General features: G+C 34.3%; 1 protein-coding gene and 1 pseudogene across 1 annotated transcript; both read left to right on the top strand.

Moving 5' to 3' along the window:
- The first annotated feature begins 4,892 nt into the window (after positions 1-4,892).
- LOC18030703 (dof zinc finger protein DOF4.6) lies at positions 4,893-6,716 on the top strand. Its single transcript, XM_006413417.2, has 2 exons — positions 4,893-5,102; positions 5,527-6,716. Exons 1-2 carry the CDS (start codon positions 5,079-5,081, stop codon positions 6,562-6,564), a joined length of 1,062 nt encoding a protein of 353 aa, XP_006413480.1. The 5' UTR covers positions 4,893-5,078; the 3' UTR covers positions 6,565-6,716.
- A 3,917-nt stretch (positions 6,717-10,633) lies between these two features.
- LOC18030702 lies at positions 10,634-12,605 on the top strand (annotated as a pseudogene).
- Positions 12,606-16,425: the final 3,820 nt, after the last annotated feature.

The following is a 16,425-nucleotide window of genomic DNA, read 5'->3' as shown; positions in this document are numbered from 1 at the left end:
ACTAATTTGAGGTTTTTTAAAAGTATATACGATGTAAAGTACAACTTGGACTATTATACTAAACTCAGAATATTAAAAGTTAAGTGGGAAATCATAATGTCAATCATTAGTTTCGAAAGTGCTCCGAAGTTCTGCTCATCTTTTCATTATTTTCTGATTAACTCATTTGGACTGATCTGTGAGATCTCTCTCTAACTCATTTATCTAATTATCTTTTCATACTATCTTTTTGACATTGACTATTCATGTGTCCATGTGAGATATTAAAAAGAAGTCCTGGCTTTCCATTACTGTTTTGTTATTACGTCTGATGCTATTTGGATGTTAATTTCTTTTTTAAATAATGAGTTTGCACTTTGCATTTACTTTTATTTTCTTATATATTTAAATATAACAAGTCCTGAAAAATAGAGGTTTCTTTTTTCATTTTGTATATTCTATTATATTCGAAGTACTAAATACTCTGACTTTCTGCAACTGTTCATTTAAGATAAATAGGGGAAACTGTATACCGATAATATAAAGGAAAAAAAGCTATGGATATGGATGAAGAAATTAACAAAGAAAATGATAATACGAAAAGAGTGAGTGAGAAAAAAGTTAGATAGGAATCGGTTAGAAGGGACTTTAAGATTTAGGACCATATAAAATGGCGCATGATAATACTTTTGCTCGTGGGTCTCTCTCTCTTTTCTTTTCCTTTTTATAAAAGAGACCCTACTAACATGCGCCAGGGGTTTTCACTCCTTCAAAAAAGAAGCTCTCGTGCGCCATCAGATTGCTCGGTCCTTAATAATTACATAAAAGAAAAAAAGGAGAAGAAGGTTGGCTCGAATAAGAGAGATTAAAACTTAAACAAGCAACAATGCACATACTTCGTTAGTTTTAACTTTTAAGCGCACTTTAGTTTAATAAAATAAACATCTTTCTTTTTTGACATCAGTAGTGTTGTGTTACAATAATCTAGCAAGCGTGGAAGTTTTGACGCAAAATAGCTGACACGTGCGACACATCTTACATACAGATACAATCTTATAGCATCAAGACTTGGAGACTTAATCGGTGATCATATATTCATATATAACCTTTACCATACGAAGAGCTACAATTCGCAATTTGTGTAGGGCAATTAAGGGCGAAGCACCCTTTAATGGACCTATATCTTTATTCGGAGAAGGCATAATTTTTAAAATAGAAAGCCCAAATGTGTAATTAGACCCTCAAAGTCCATGCGGGATATTAAAAAGAGTTCTTGGCTTTTGAATCTAAAGTGTTTGTACTATCTACTATGTAGTAGCTAGCTTGCGCAATGCACGTGTGTTTGTACCAATAATCTGCATGGCTTCTTAACTTTCTGATTTCTTTTGGAAATTTATCGATTGATATTCCACGTAGAGTCGTAGAGTGTACATCGTAAAATGGTTGAACACCTCGACGGTTTAAAACTTGAGTTTAGGATCATCTAAGCCCCATGATTTTTTCAAATGGTGACGTTTAATATTAACCTAGGTGTGGTGTAATCTATCATGGGCTTTAGGTTTAAAATTTAGTAGTCTTCTAAAAGCCCAAGAGTAATTTGGTTGGATTCATTTCTTAAGAGAAACTACTGTCGAATATCTAAGTATTCTTTTCCTCATTATCCCATAGCACGAAACCAAGTATAATCTTCCGCCGAGAATCACTTTACCGATTAGACGAACAAGCGAATATAAAAGTATAAAACACAACTAAATTGAATGTTACAAATACAAAATTTATATACCTCCCCAGTTAAAGTGTCTCGTTTAGAAAGAGATACCTCATAATCGCTACAACCACGAGTTTGAGAAGATAATATATATAAGGAAACAAGAAACATATAAAGACATTCTAGACTAGGTGCATTACAATTTACACCATGACCGACGTCGAATTTCAGGAAATCATAATTTTCCTATAATTTCAAGTACAAATTATCTAATAAATTCTAAAATCAATTGAAATTATCTAAATCTTTTCTTTATTCGTTTCCACCATATTCCTACCTGCATTATCCAGCCTGTATTTTTTCAAAGATACAAATTTAAGTAATAATTTTTTTATACCTTAATGATCCATATCCGACCCTTTATCCAAAATGAAAAGGCTTAGCTCAAGTATTCGAGAGAAAAAGAAATATTGTTTGGTAAAGTGGATTATGTTGCCGGTTTGCATTTTGATGGCAAGTTGTTAAGGTGCGGGTTTGTCCACACACGCTGACATGGACCGCAACTTCTAAAGATGCTATCCACGCACTACGTGGGACCCATACGTAAATCCAACGGTCCAGATTCGGTGAACCTTTCCTTCGGCGAGAATTATCAGAGAAAGCACGCGCATGAGGAAATGTGGGACCCAAAATTCACCGGCCACAAGTCGTATTAACCGTTCATTAATCTCCTATGTCAACTCAAATTACGACACTTGTCATTATCTCATACCCGGATATGATCACTGGCTTACTGCTTTGAGAAAATGAAGATTAATCTAGTTTACCGAAAATCTTATCTTAATTTGGACTTTGGAGCATACATTGCATATGAAATTATGAATTTAAGTATTTAGCTATCTAAAATTTAATATTAACACTAATATAATGAACAAGATTTACTTGAACCTTTTTTTTTCATGCGTTCTGTGCTGGATATTAATTTTTCTTTAATCTTATTATATGGTAACTTCATTGGTGATAAGTAGATAACTAATAAGGGAGCGTGGCACGTGAAAATAAAAGGAAATTAGGTGTTCCTGAGCTGTTTTGTACACTAAGATAGCACACGTGGCGATGACACATAGGCCATGTTAAATCTGAGGCCCCAGACTAATCAATCGAACACACCGTCATGATTAAACGTCCTTGGAAATACTGAGTAGATCGTGACCGCTCAAATGAAAAATCAGTTTAAATTCGTGCGATACAGGTAATTATAGCCTAATTGGAATCTTAAGACACACGTGAAAGACGGATAAGTGTTTGAATAACAGATGAGTTTTTTTTTTTTCTTCTCTGGGGCATGTGGACCTTTATGCGGTATGTTTGGTTTTCTCTTCTTAACATTTCACACATAATATTTGTACGTGTAGACAAGTGCCAAATATATGTTGAAAAAAACTTATATGATATATATTCATTTTGTTTTTATTTGATTTTTAAGAATAAAAAAGGTAGACCATATAAGAGAGAATAAAAAAGGTCGATTCGTCAATGGATGGTCAACTTGTTAAGTACTTGAATTTAATTCATCCGTACAAATATGCTAGTATACAGTTCATATTTTATATAGCTTTTGGACATCTTTAATTTCTTTCACTCGATGATATTTTTTATAAAGAAATATAAACTTCTAACAAGATAGTTAAAAAAGAATGACACAAATATCTCCGTGCATAAAGTCTTGATTTTACGTTCAATTATGTAATGATGTAGTATAATATAGTTGTGCGGATGCATTCTACTTGTAAAGTAATATGCTATATTGCTATGTAATGCTATACAGTAACAAGCAGATTTTGTACATGCACTAACATAGTGTTAGTTGTATGGATGAGTAGTCTAATTATAAGATATATTTCACGCGTAACAATAACAACATACCCATGATCATTAAAACTTGTCTCTTAACATATCAATAAATTTATTTTATATAAATAATTTTGAATTAAATCGATAATTATTTAACTAATATGTGTATAGTTTATATATTTATATATATATATATATTTGAAGAAAAAGTATATCTACTGCCTACTGGTTATATTTTAATCAAAATATTGCAGAACTATTGCCCGATAACTTTCTAAAAACCATAATAACTAAATTTTGGGTAAAGAACCCACTTTCCGTCATTTTACTATGAAAGAGCAGTCGACTTTTGAAACAAAAGAAGAGAACTATCTACTTTTAAGCTCAGGCATTCAAATCAAATCAGGAAATTTTGATGTACAATTTAAAGAGCATAATTGAAATCGTTGTGGACGTTAAGACTTAAATATCCAATACCTAACTAATGACCAAAATTCAATCCGACTCGGATTTTCAAATTTTGAAAATTCACTTGAATTGACAAAGAACAAGTTAAAAATACTAATTAAACAATTAGAAAATGATTGTTGATGTTGTATTAAAATCACAACACACAGTCAAAATATTTCCAAAATAAGAAACACATATTTAGTATATGACGAATAAGATTTACACATGTAACTTGTTTTCTGAGTTAACGCATTAAAGCTCCAGCTGCAGTTAAAAAAAAAAAAAAGCTAAAATCCATTGCGAATGGATTAAGTAATTTATATCACTAATTATAAAAATATAAAATCAGTTAATCATGTAATTTAGAAAGTAATAACATGTTACAATACAATAATTTTTTTTGTCGGCTTACAATACAATAATCAACTTACCAAAACTCAATTTTTTTATCGATTATACATAAATAGCTTAGACGATTACTTATATTGTAATATAGAATAATAAAACCTTAACAATTAGAGAAATTTCCAACGCAAAATTCAAAGCTAAACACATATAGCGCCAGCAGTTTCTTGTCTGTTTTCGAAAGTACGTCTCTCTATGAACAATAATCGACTGTTAAATTTAACGATGAGTGTTTAAATGTTATTATTGGGATAAATTTTTTATAAATGTTGTTAATGTTGAGAGTCCATGTGATAAAAGAAAAATGTATATGTATATAATATATTATATATATATAATATAAGCCCATACATACATGCATATATTATATACCGACGCGTATGTTGTATTTGTTTATTTTCAGTACGACAAAGATTCCCACTCGGAATGTTTCAATAATCTTATATTTTACAATTTGCGCTCTCTCCCTCTCTCTCTCTGTCTCTCTCTTCCATAAAGCAAATGTGATCAGACAAGCTTACAAAGAAGTTTCCTCATTCAAAAAAGATTTCTCAGCCATCAAAATTTCCTTTCTCTTCAACCAACAAAAAAAAAAACATAGCTTTTTGTCTTCCCAATCTAGAATTAAATTAAGAAAGGGAAAGATCAAGTTTTGTTTCTGCTAATCTGAGGACGTTCATCTATGGATACGGCTCAATGGCCACAGGTATAGACAATCATATATATACATGTTTAATTATATACCTATATTTTTACAATTCAATATATGCATATATATGATGATGTAGTTTAGGTCATTTGATACATCTTTGGCTCAGTACTTGATCTTAACTTGAGTTAAATGTTTTTGGATCGCCTTGTTGTGATATTCTCTTCTCTTCAACCGTTTTATATATATTATCTATACGGTTTTTCACTTTACCCTTTATTAATTTGCTTTTTTCTTTTATGTTTTTAGTATAAACCTTTTTCAAATTTTCCAATCATTTTTATCTTGATGAAATACCATTTATTTGTTCATAATTAAACACATATATGTTAATTATGTCTTTACATATACGTATATATAAGTCTAGATTTTTGTGCTGATGGTTAGAAGAGTTGCTTATTTTTGTGATTTTGATGATCAGGAGATTGTAGTGAAGCCCTTGGAAGAAATAGTAACAAACACATGCCCAAAGCCGCAACCGCCTCAGCCGCAGCAGCCAGCAGCGGTTGGGACGGCTGGTGGAGCTGATAGGAAGGCAAGGCCAGAAAAGGACCAAGCTATAAACTGCCCAAGATGTAACTCAATCAACACAAAGTTTTGTTACTACAACAATTATAGCTTGACGCAGCCAAGATTCTTCTGCAAAGGTTGTAGAAGGTATTGGACCGAAGGCGGTTCGCTTAGGAACATCCCTGTTGGTGGTGGCTCAAGAAAGAACAAGAGATCTCACTCTACTTCAATCTCTTCTTCTTCTGATATTAGCAACAATCACTCGGATACTACACAACCAGCGACAAAGAAGCATCTCTCTGATCATCACCATCACCACCTCATGAGCATGTCTCAACAAGGGTTGACCGGTCAAAACCCTAAATTCCTTGACACGACTCAACAAGATCTCAATTTAGGTTTTCCGTCACATGGGTTGGTCAGGACCAACTTCACTGACCTCATCCACAACATTGGGAGCAACAACAACAACAACAAGAACGCTATCAATAACAATCCATTGCTTAGTTCTTCATGTTCTGCCACGTCAGCTATGGCAACTTCTTCTCTGGATCTCATAAGAAACAGTAATAACAATGGGAATTCTTTAAATTCTTCATTCATGGGATTTCCAGTTCATAATCAAGATCCAACATCTGGAGGGTTTTCAATGCAAGATCATTACAAGCCTTGCAACACAAACACAACACTCCTAGGGTTTTCATTAGATCATCATCATAATAATGAATTCCATGGAGGATTTCAAGGAAGAGAAGGAGGAGAAGGTGGTGATGCTGTGAATGGAAGACACTTGTTTCCATTTGAGGATTTGAAATTGCCAGTTTCTTCTTCATCAGCAACAATTAATGTCGACATTAATGATCATCAGAAGCGAGCAAGTGGTGGTGATGCAGCTGCTTCTTCTCCTGGGTATTGGACAGGGATGTTGAGTGGAGGATCATGGTGCTAACTTTTCTCAGTTTGATGATGAAGATAGTACTATCATTAATGGTTAATTATTGCTATTTATTTATTTAATTAATCAATCGGTCCTAAAATTCACTTTCAATGTTCTTATTGGTGGGTTTTTGTGTGTTTTAATTTTGGGGTTTATTTGGATTTACGGATATTATTTGGGTTGGGGGGGGGGGGAGGGGGGTGCATGCATATTGAATGACTTTAATTTGTTTTAAATTTTGTTATGGCTCGCTAACACAGGATATAAATGATACATTGGTTGGTCTTTTGATGTTCCTTCTCTTGTCGAAATTATTTTTCATGTCTTATTTAGTTTCCACTAATAATAGAAGACGTTATATACAAATGAATGCGAAATGTTTTGTATATATAGTGTGTAAGTGTAACTAATTATCGGCAACACCATAGTATGATAATCCTTTTCACACAAAAAAAGCATAGGATGATAGTGATACTACTATATCTTTGTTTGTTTTGGCCACGCAACGCATGGATGTTGTTGTGTTAAAGAACAGGAACGTTTAGAAAAAAAATATTAAGAGGAATTAATCAAAAGAGACAGGTAAGCTCTGATGACTTTCACATGATCCCCACTAAATACATTATTTATTGCCAAAGACTGGTGAAAACCCTACCATCCCAATTAATTAATAAAACCATTTTCCATCTAAATTTAATTGTTGGGCTCGTTTCTGATCACAAAAACAAGTGATTGGGTTCGTTTACAATAACAAGGAAATGTACCTAATCAAATCGATACATTAGGATTTTATGTATAGCATGAGTGAGTGAGTTTGGAAAATGTTGATTTCATAGACTTGTTCTAGATTTGTTTTGGTTAGGAAAACAATTTAAAGTGAAATAAAGTTGTGTTTGGTTTACGATGTGTAGACTGAAGAGGCGATAAATAAAATTAAAAATTAAAAATAAAGAGAGGGAAGAATAATGTGAGAGAGATGTCACAAGTCTAAGGATTGAGGAAGGTGGGGCCTACAGAAACATTCTCCTTGAAATCTGTGTGTTTGAAATTATACACACCACTATGGTTTCAACTTCATCAATCTAGATCTTGACCCTTGCTCTTTTGTTTTTTTTTTTTTTTTTGGTAGTATTCTTTTTTTATAACCGCTGATACTCAACGCACATACTACTTGTTCAAATTGCTTTTAATTTTACTGTCAAAAGAAACGATTCTAAGAATTTTATTACAATCTCGTAAAATTTCTGTTTAGCGTAAAACAAAAATTTTCAAGTTAATTAAAAATATTTTTTACAAGATTATGGTGTCGAACAACAAAGACATCGAGGTCAAAGGACTTGGGTGGTGTACTGGTGTTTTGTGGTGGCCACTATATAATGAAAGAGAAAAAGAATCCGACCAACGTTAAATAATTTTGTCTGAAAGTGGCAATGACTCGACCTCAAGAACATACTTCCACACTAAGTTTTTAAATTCGATGTGTTCGTGTTGAAGACATGGATGTGATCTTACGGATAAGTTCTAGTGTGGGGTGGAACATTTTAAAAATTAAATTATATAGACGTCAAGTTAAGTTATCTCTCTTTTAAAAAAAAAAAGTTAAGTTATCTCTCAATCTTGTAGCTCAGCAACTTCGAATAAATCCACGCCGGTAAAATTATTCGAATCTTTATCATGATTAATCCTTCTCAAACATTTTAATGTTGTTCTTATTTAAATTTTGTCTAAATGTTCTTTTTTTCTCTAAAGTTATATAAATTTTGAAGAGCTAACCTGTTAGGCCTTTTTTATATGTTCTTAGCATTACTTAAGAATTAGTGAGAGAGGTTTTAACCACGACTAATGCAATTGTGTTTATGTCATGATTTTAGTACATCATTAAGTTTAAGCACAGTTTATATGTTTTTCATGTTTTTTTCTTTTTGAGAATTGTGTATATGTCAACTAAATGAAAGTTTATTATCAATTGTAGATTTTGTAAGTCTACATTGATTTCGAAAGTAGAAATCAAGTTGTTCGGCAAGTGGAGTATTATATATAATTTATACTTTTATAGGATGATAGGATGGACCATGACATGTAATGTACATACTACATCAGGTATTAAAAGGAATTATATAGTTTCACATCATGGGATAATAATAGCTAAGAATATTTTGGTAACTAAGAATGTATGTCTGATGGAAAAAGATTTTGAATTTCTAAGTAGAAGACTTGTACTGCAATGTTATTCAACTCTTTATTTTTAGTATATATATATGGTTTGGTGAGACAAAGGGATCGAAGACAAATTGGTAGTTTTTCCAAGCTACCATCTATATCGATACGATAATAATAATAAAAAATGTAATAATTTAAGATGATAACATGATTGATAGTTACACGATCAATTACAAAGAACCGCAGAAAAAATTTGTTTTCTAGAATTCCAATGGAATCCATTCTATTTTTTTTTACCTTTACCATATATCTGGCTTTTTTCCGTATTCTACAACTCTTGAAGTCATAAAGAACTAGATTTCTATCAAAAGTCACAATAACGTAAAAAAGTTTGAGGTAGTGTAGTTGATGAAACCTTGCGTTTTTTCATGTTCAAAATAGCATTGCGTTTGTGTCCACTTCATTGTTGCATGACTTGTGTTTGTGTCCACTTTATTGTTGCATGACTCATTTCTACATGTATATATCAACTTTTGACAGATCGATCTATTGTTAAACGTCGATCTATTGGCGTATCCACGAATTTGATGTAGCGAACCTATTGCAAAACTTCTAATGGTACATTTTTAATTTAGAATCACGATTCAAAAACGTGACGTCCTTCTTCTTTATGATATGCATATGCAATGAGGCAATACGAAAGATACATTCATCCTTTCATTCCTCTAATATGAGTTTGCTAAAAACAATATTGTATATGAATTTTCATTTCTTTTATTTGTAAATTTTGAGAGTATGTTCTTAGTTATGACCACGTATGATTTCAAAATACAAACAGATAAATCCATTTTACATTCTTAGAAAACAGATCTTAGACGTCTTTCCTTCAATTTTGAGATTGGAGTTATTATTAATATTATGCTTAAAGTTACAAAATTAAGTCAAGAGGATACCATACACCATCCTGGTTTTAAAATCACAGAAAGAAAAGTTATGTCGTAAACTGCAGAATATCAGTATTCTTTAAAATATGTTTTTTTTTTCTTTTCTGGTTAGTTCAAATATGTTGCTGACTACGAAGATTAATAACATATTTTTCGTTTTCCTAGTTGAAGGTTAATCAAAAAAATTCTAGACCGATATCTTTCTGTCGGAAAACATTCATTTTCTGCCCAATTTTTTTTTTAAAAACGCACATCTTTAAGAGTACTATAAAATATATATCAAAATACGACACAATAAAATACATTCTATAAGATTAATCAGGTACACAAAAAGAAGATCTGATACGAATACGATCTACGCATATAAGGCGTTGGAAAGAGACTTTCGAACGTCTTCTTTGTGTGTGTTGGACTGATATATATATATATGGTTGTGGTATAATCACTATGAACGCACCAAACATTCAAAAATCTTGTTCGCAGAATATTGACGTATAAGCTTGAAAGCATAGTTTACAAGCCTACAACGAAAACAAAATCAATGAAACAGAAATTGAGAAAGATAGTCAAATCAAGCAGAACCGAAACATCTATCTATAATCCTTTTCATGTCCGTCGATTCCGACTAAAAGCCCAACTCCATCAGCACTTATTTTCTTATTGGGCCGGGCTTTGAAGATCAAAACTTCACATTTAAGCTGTTACGAAATAGTAGGGCTCTTTCGTTTATATGTATAAAAGTTGAGGGACATTTTCGGTAAATTAAGGACATTCGCCATTGAAACAAATCAAACCCCCTTTTCAACAGAGCTTTTCCAGTTTGTAGATAAAGAGTGAAAATTTATAAGATCCCAACATTTTTGGGAAGAAGAAAAAGCGAGGGAAAATCCTTTCATTTGTTGGTTTTGGGAAGAAGAAGGTTATGGTTGACGTTGCCGACAAATTGGCCTACTTTCAGGCGATTACAGGCCTTGAAGATGCCGATTTGTGTAAGGAGATCCTCCAGGCTCATGGCTGGGATCTCGAAATCTCCATCTCCTCCTTCACATCTCCGGAGCCTCGCGAAGACGCTTCATCTTCCTGCGGCGGCGATCGCGCTTCCATCTCCGCATGGTGGCGTTGCCGGCCACGGATTGACCGATTATCCTTCTGCCGGAATCGTCGACGGTGATGAACTGGCTCCCGATCCCGGAGGAACAATTAGCGGTGAGGGAGGACCTCCGGGAGCTGTGTGGAGGATTATCACTTTACCGATATCAAGCCTAATTTTGTATCGGAAGGGTTCATGGACGCGCTTCAGCGATCTAGGAGCTCGTATAAACTGTTGTTTGTTTACTTACACTCTCCAGATCATCCTGACGCGCCTGGATTCTGCGAGAGGACGCTAGGGAACGAAGCATTCGCGGCTTTCGTCAACAAGAATTTCGTTTCGTGGGGAGGTAGCATTCGGGCTAGTGAGGGCTTTAAGATGAGCAATAGCTTGAAGGCTTCGAGGTTCCCGTTTTGCGCTGTGGTTATGCCAGCTGCTGACCAGAGAATCGCTCTTCTTCTGCAGGTAAAAGAACGTTCTTTTGTTCTGTCTGATCCCAAGATTTTCTGGCACTTCTTATGATGTTTTTCCTTAGCTAGTTCTAGAAATGATTGAATACATAGGGATGAATCCAGCAACTGAATAGTTCCCTCAGGTAATTGGGTATTTGCCTACAAGAACTCGTTGGACTTAAATCCTCTATTATCTTGTTGAAGGGATTTGAGTGGAGGGTAGCATTATTGTTAGGTTCTGTGTTCATCAATGGTCCAATATCACAGTCGAGGCCTATTTGATTTGAGCTTAGCATTGTATGATTTGATGATGAGGCCTATTTCTTAGCTGTTGGTATCTTTTTTTTTTTTTTTTTTTTTTTTCTGGTTGTTGGTAGGTCGAGGGCCCAAGAACTCCAGAGAAAATGCTTGCATTACTCCAGAGAGTGGTAGAAGATAGTTCACATGTTCTCGTAACGGCTAGGGTTGAGGCAGAGGAAAGAAGAAACAATATGCGTCTGAGAGAAGAACAAGACGCAGCTTACAGGGCAGCCCTTGAAGCCGATCAAGTATTGATTTCTCTGAGTTTCCAAGAACCTCAAAAGGGTGAAAGATACTATTGGCCTTTGTTTCTAAATTCCTGTATGTTCTGTTTCTAAGGCAAGGGAGAGGCAGAGACGGGAAGAGGAAGAGCGTTTAGAGAGAGAAGCTGCTGAGGCTGAGAGGCAACGCAAAGAGGAAGAAGAAGCTCGGGAGAGAGCAGAGCGAGAAGCTGCAGAGAGAGAAGCGGCTAGAGTGAGAATGGGAGGAGAGAATGCAATTGCCCTTAGGGATGAACCTGACAAAGGCTCTGATATTACACAAGTGAGTTCTTTGTGCACTCTATCTTAAAAAAGGTTATTCGTATCATCGTATGATGCGTCTACAATCTTTTCGTTGCATTCGATAAAAAAAATAATACCTCGCCGGGATTTTGATTTCACAAGACATGGAACTTAGTTTTAGCTCGTATAAACACTAGGTGCGGTTCTTGTCTGAATTTGACTAAATTCTGCTTCGTGTAGGTTTTGGTGCGATTCCCAAATGGAGAAAGAAAAGGTAGGAGATTTCAAAGCACAACCATGATTCGCTTGGGGTTTTAGAAACGGAAGAGTACAGCTTAATATCAAACTTCCCGAGGATAGTGTACAGTAGAGATAAACTCTTGACGTCTCTGAAAGACGCAGGTCTACATCCTCAGGCGAGTCTCTTCATAGAGTTAAACTAACTAGAATGAAAAGCGAAAAAAAGAAGAAGCTTACTTCTCTTCTGTTTCTTTGTGATTTTTTATTTAGTTTAGTTTATACACTGAAAAACTTGAGCGTAGGTTGTAATAATGTAGACTTGGTCGCCTTACTTCGTAATCATCATTTAAAATTTCCTTTAATTGTTGATCATACTGATTACTATTTCTAAATAAAGACCTTCACATTAAACATGTAATCACCTAGTCTACTAGTAATCATGTAATGTAACACTGCAACGTATAACAAAATCATTAAAATATTTATTGAATATGTAGGATAGAGTTACAAGATCATATGTATTTCAGGAATTTCAGAGGAAAGGTTACAGAAGATATGAATGGTAATGACTTAAGGATTAACTATTGATGAAATTAAAGCTGAAGTATTTTCGATTGGGATCAGATGACCAGATGGTAATACTGGTGTGTTTTATCATCAATTTTGGGAGGTCATAAATCCTTAGATGTGCAGGAAGTCAGGAAATTTTTCTATCTGGATGAAGCGCTTGATCATGCTAATATCTGCTTAATACCCAAAATAAAGAATCCTAAGATGATGAGCCAATGTCTCATTGCTTTATGTAATGTCAGCTACAAGATATATGATCTCTAAAATTCTGGTTAGGCGACTTAAAAAGCATCTCAGTCTCATTGTCCCCAAAGAACAAGCGGTGTTTTTTTCTGGACGTATGAATACTGATAATGTAATTATATAGCGCATGAAGCATTCTCTCAAAGCTCGAAAGAGAAGCGGCAAATCTTACATGGCTATAAAGACGGAAATTGCAAAGTGATCGCCTAGAAGCAAACAATGCAGTTTTCATCAAAACCGCGTTTTATCTAGACTACGACCAAAGACATCTAGTTGTCGAACAAAATTAAAACATAATCTTCTTAATGCGCCAAAGTAGGAAGACCAAATTAAATCTTGGATGAGTTTTTAAGTTTTAGGTTGGGTTTGGATAATTAGACCAAATTGATCAATCCATTTAAAATTGGGATCAAATTTTTTGGGTTTTAGATTGTGTTTACGATATTTGAATTATAAATAATTTGATCAAATAAACCGAAGGCGTTTTAATTTCTAATTACCTTTTAAGTTTATTTTTGCTCGCTCGTGTCGTGTGCGAGTCAACTACTTTCTTTTGAAAATAAAACTTACTATCTAACCCCAGGTTTTCTATTGTGAGTTCCAGCTAGTTCGTCCAGATACTATGCTTAATATATCATTCTACGGAGAGAGTATTATTATTTTTTTTTTTTGTTAAAGAATTTAGAGTATATTCGTCTATGAATAAAGTAGAGTATTACATTTAGTGCAAGGAGAAAATAAAAACAAAAAACAAAAAAAAACATAGGTGGGATAGTGACTCCCCCAAGGCAATTAGAGCATCCTCAATGCAAAGACGCATATGAGTCTCTTATTGATTTTTTAAATATTATTATTGGATTAGAAACTTAGTTAAGAAGAGGTAGAATTTTTAAGGTCCAATGCAGAGACCCTTTGGGGTTTCAAAAAAAAATTATGTTTTAATCCAAATTTTTCCCATCAAGCTGTTTTGTGTAGGTTGTACTAGTATGTCTGAATTAGCTTTTAAAGCTGCAATGAAGGTAAAGCATCAACGTCTTTTGTAGATAATGGAATTTAACAACTTCTCAGGCTCAGCATTTTGTTGCTCCATGTCTACGCTGCAATGAAGGTGAATCATCAACGTCTTCTCGTGACTCTTTGCATCCAGTTTTGTTTTCGTATTAATCAATTTGCCTCATCAATTTCTCCTCTCTTACAGGTCTTTCTCATGCCGTCTTAAACACGAGCCAAAAAGGATGAGGGTTCAAGCTGCATTTCGCATGTAGTAATATGTACTGCAATTCTTACCCAGACTCTGTTCCTGTGTCCACAAGCTGTTGTCCCAAAGAAGACAGATCCTCCATGAATGTGTCCACAAAGAGCTTCACGATTCTAACTTCTCGGTGAATAGCTCTTAAGCTATACCATGTCAAGAACCTTTCCCTAAAACTCTTGTCTATGTGACCTCCTAGCTCTAAACGTATAATGGTCTTCACGATATGACCCAAGTCTTTATCTCCCACTCCATTCGCTACGTTGATCCCATGTTTCTCGTTCACTGTTGCTGTTCTTGATTTTCCCTTTAAGTTATCTCTCTTGCTGGGTGTTACAAGCACCTCCATGCACTACGACGCTCAGATTTCACTGCTAGCTTTCCTTTTTACGAGCTCAGATTCTACCTCTCCTGCACTACGGCGCTCAATGTTGTCGTTGTCACCATCTGAAAATGACGATACCTCGAGTCACCTTCCATTCTATAAAAAAAAAAACCAGCAAATCAATCTGATTATCCTGCAATGCATTTTATATAGCTAAACCTGAGTTGACATGTAATTAAGCAAAAGGATCTCAAACAATGTACAATGATCGTCGAATTATCTATCCAAATCTTCTGGAAACACACGGGAGTCTAAGAAAACAGAGGAAAACGCAAAAAAACTTGATCCAATAACATGTCGAAACTTCCAATTCAAACCATCCCTAAATCAGAAGCTTTCTAATCCCTAATTCGCATTTGATTCATGAGATTTTGATTTGGTGTAATCAGAACGACAACGGAATGATGGATTCTCTACTTAACAGTAATCCGCAAACGAGAAACCAATCACTATTTCTGTTTTGGTTTAACGAGGATCGCCATTTTCAGATGAAAATCCAGAGATTAGGGTTCATAAAACTTATCTGAAAACATCGTCGATTTCAGACCACTGAGCCACCGTCTGAGAACTGCCGACCGTCGGAGAAGCTGCCGGAGACAGATCGTGTTCTCCTCGATTTCGTCGAAGAAGAGAGCAGGTGGAAGAAATGAAAACTATCGAGAAACTTTTAGAAAATGAATTGACATAGAAAAAAAAATGTTTTCCCAAATAATTTAACCAATAATATTTCTCCACGTGTTTGAAGAAACGTCTTCAAAAGTCCCCAAATAGGAGACGTTTCTGCCAAACTAGAAACGCAGCCTCAATTGTTTAATATTAAATTTCTGTTAAAAACCCAATAAAAACTGCATTAAAGATGCTCTTACCCTCTTTCTTAAATCTTTGAGTAGTTCTGCTATCATTGACTTTTCTTAATTTTTAAGAAACAGTGTAGTTGAATAAATTTATTTCTTCGTTATACATATGTCTTTGGTTAATTTCATTGGTGATCACTGAGAAGGCAGCGGGGACGTGGAGTGAGTAGTGTTAGATGTTTTGAGTTGTTCTATTAAAAGAGATTGCTGACGTGGCGATAAAGAGAGTTCGATCGGGCCCTAAACTAATCAATACACGCTCTGATCCTGAAAATGACAAGTAAATCAAGAATGTCCAATAAAATCGGCTAAAACTATGCGACACAGACATCATAGTCCTATAGAATCATACATATTTCACACGTCAAATACGGATAAGTGTATATATACAATGCGAATGTCGACCTTCTGTTATGATCGCGATGTAAAAAATATTATACGAGTTTGTGCATGTCAACCTTTAAGGTTGTCTTTGAATTTTGATATATACTAGTCTAGAATATACTTTGAACTGTGTTGTGGAAAAGCATGTTCACCTTTAATCACGTACATGTTTCATGTTTGTATCACGACATGTGAGTATAATATAGAGTAACTTTGAGCTCGATGCATATCTTTAATTGAACTTAAAGCAAATAAGACATCTACACAGATATTTCTTTTATTTGATTTAGAGTAGGACGTCCGAAAAAAGAGATTTATAGTACGTGGTCGCTGGAGGGACAACTTTTTGTTTTGTTTTGTTTTTTTTTTTTTGGAATAATTCATATAGAGGGATAACTTCTTATCTTGAATTCAGTCATCCTACAAATTTGTTACGTACGGGAATAGGAAGATAATACAATATGATTTTTTAAAAATTACTTGCATTTAAATAGAA

The sequence above is a fragment of the Eutrema salsugineum genome, unplaced genomic scaffold, assembly GCF_000478725.1.
Source record: "Eutrema salsugineum unplaced genomic scaffold, Eutsalg1_0 scaffold_1, whole genome shotgun sequence".
In the NCBI taxonomy this organism is placed as follows: domain Eukaryota; kingdom Viridiplantae; phylum Streptophyta; class Magnoliopsida; order Brassicales; family Brassicaceae; genus Eutrema; species Eutrema salsugineum.
The sequence above is the reverse complement of the archived record's forward strand: the minus strand, read 5'-3'. Positions and strand labels throughout refer to the sequence as shown.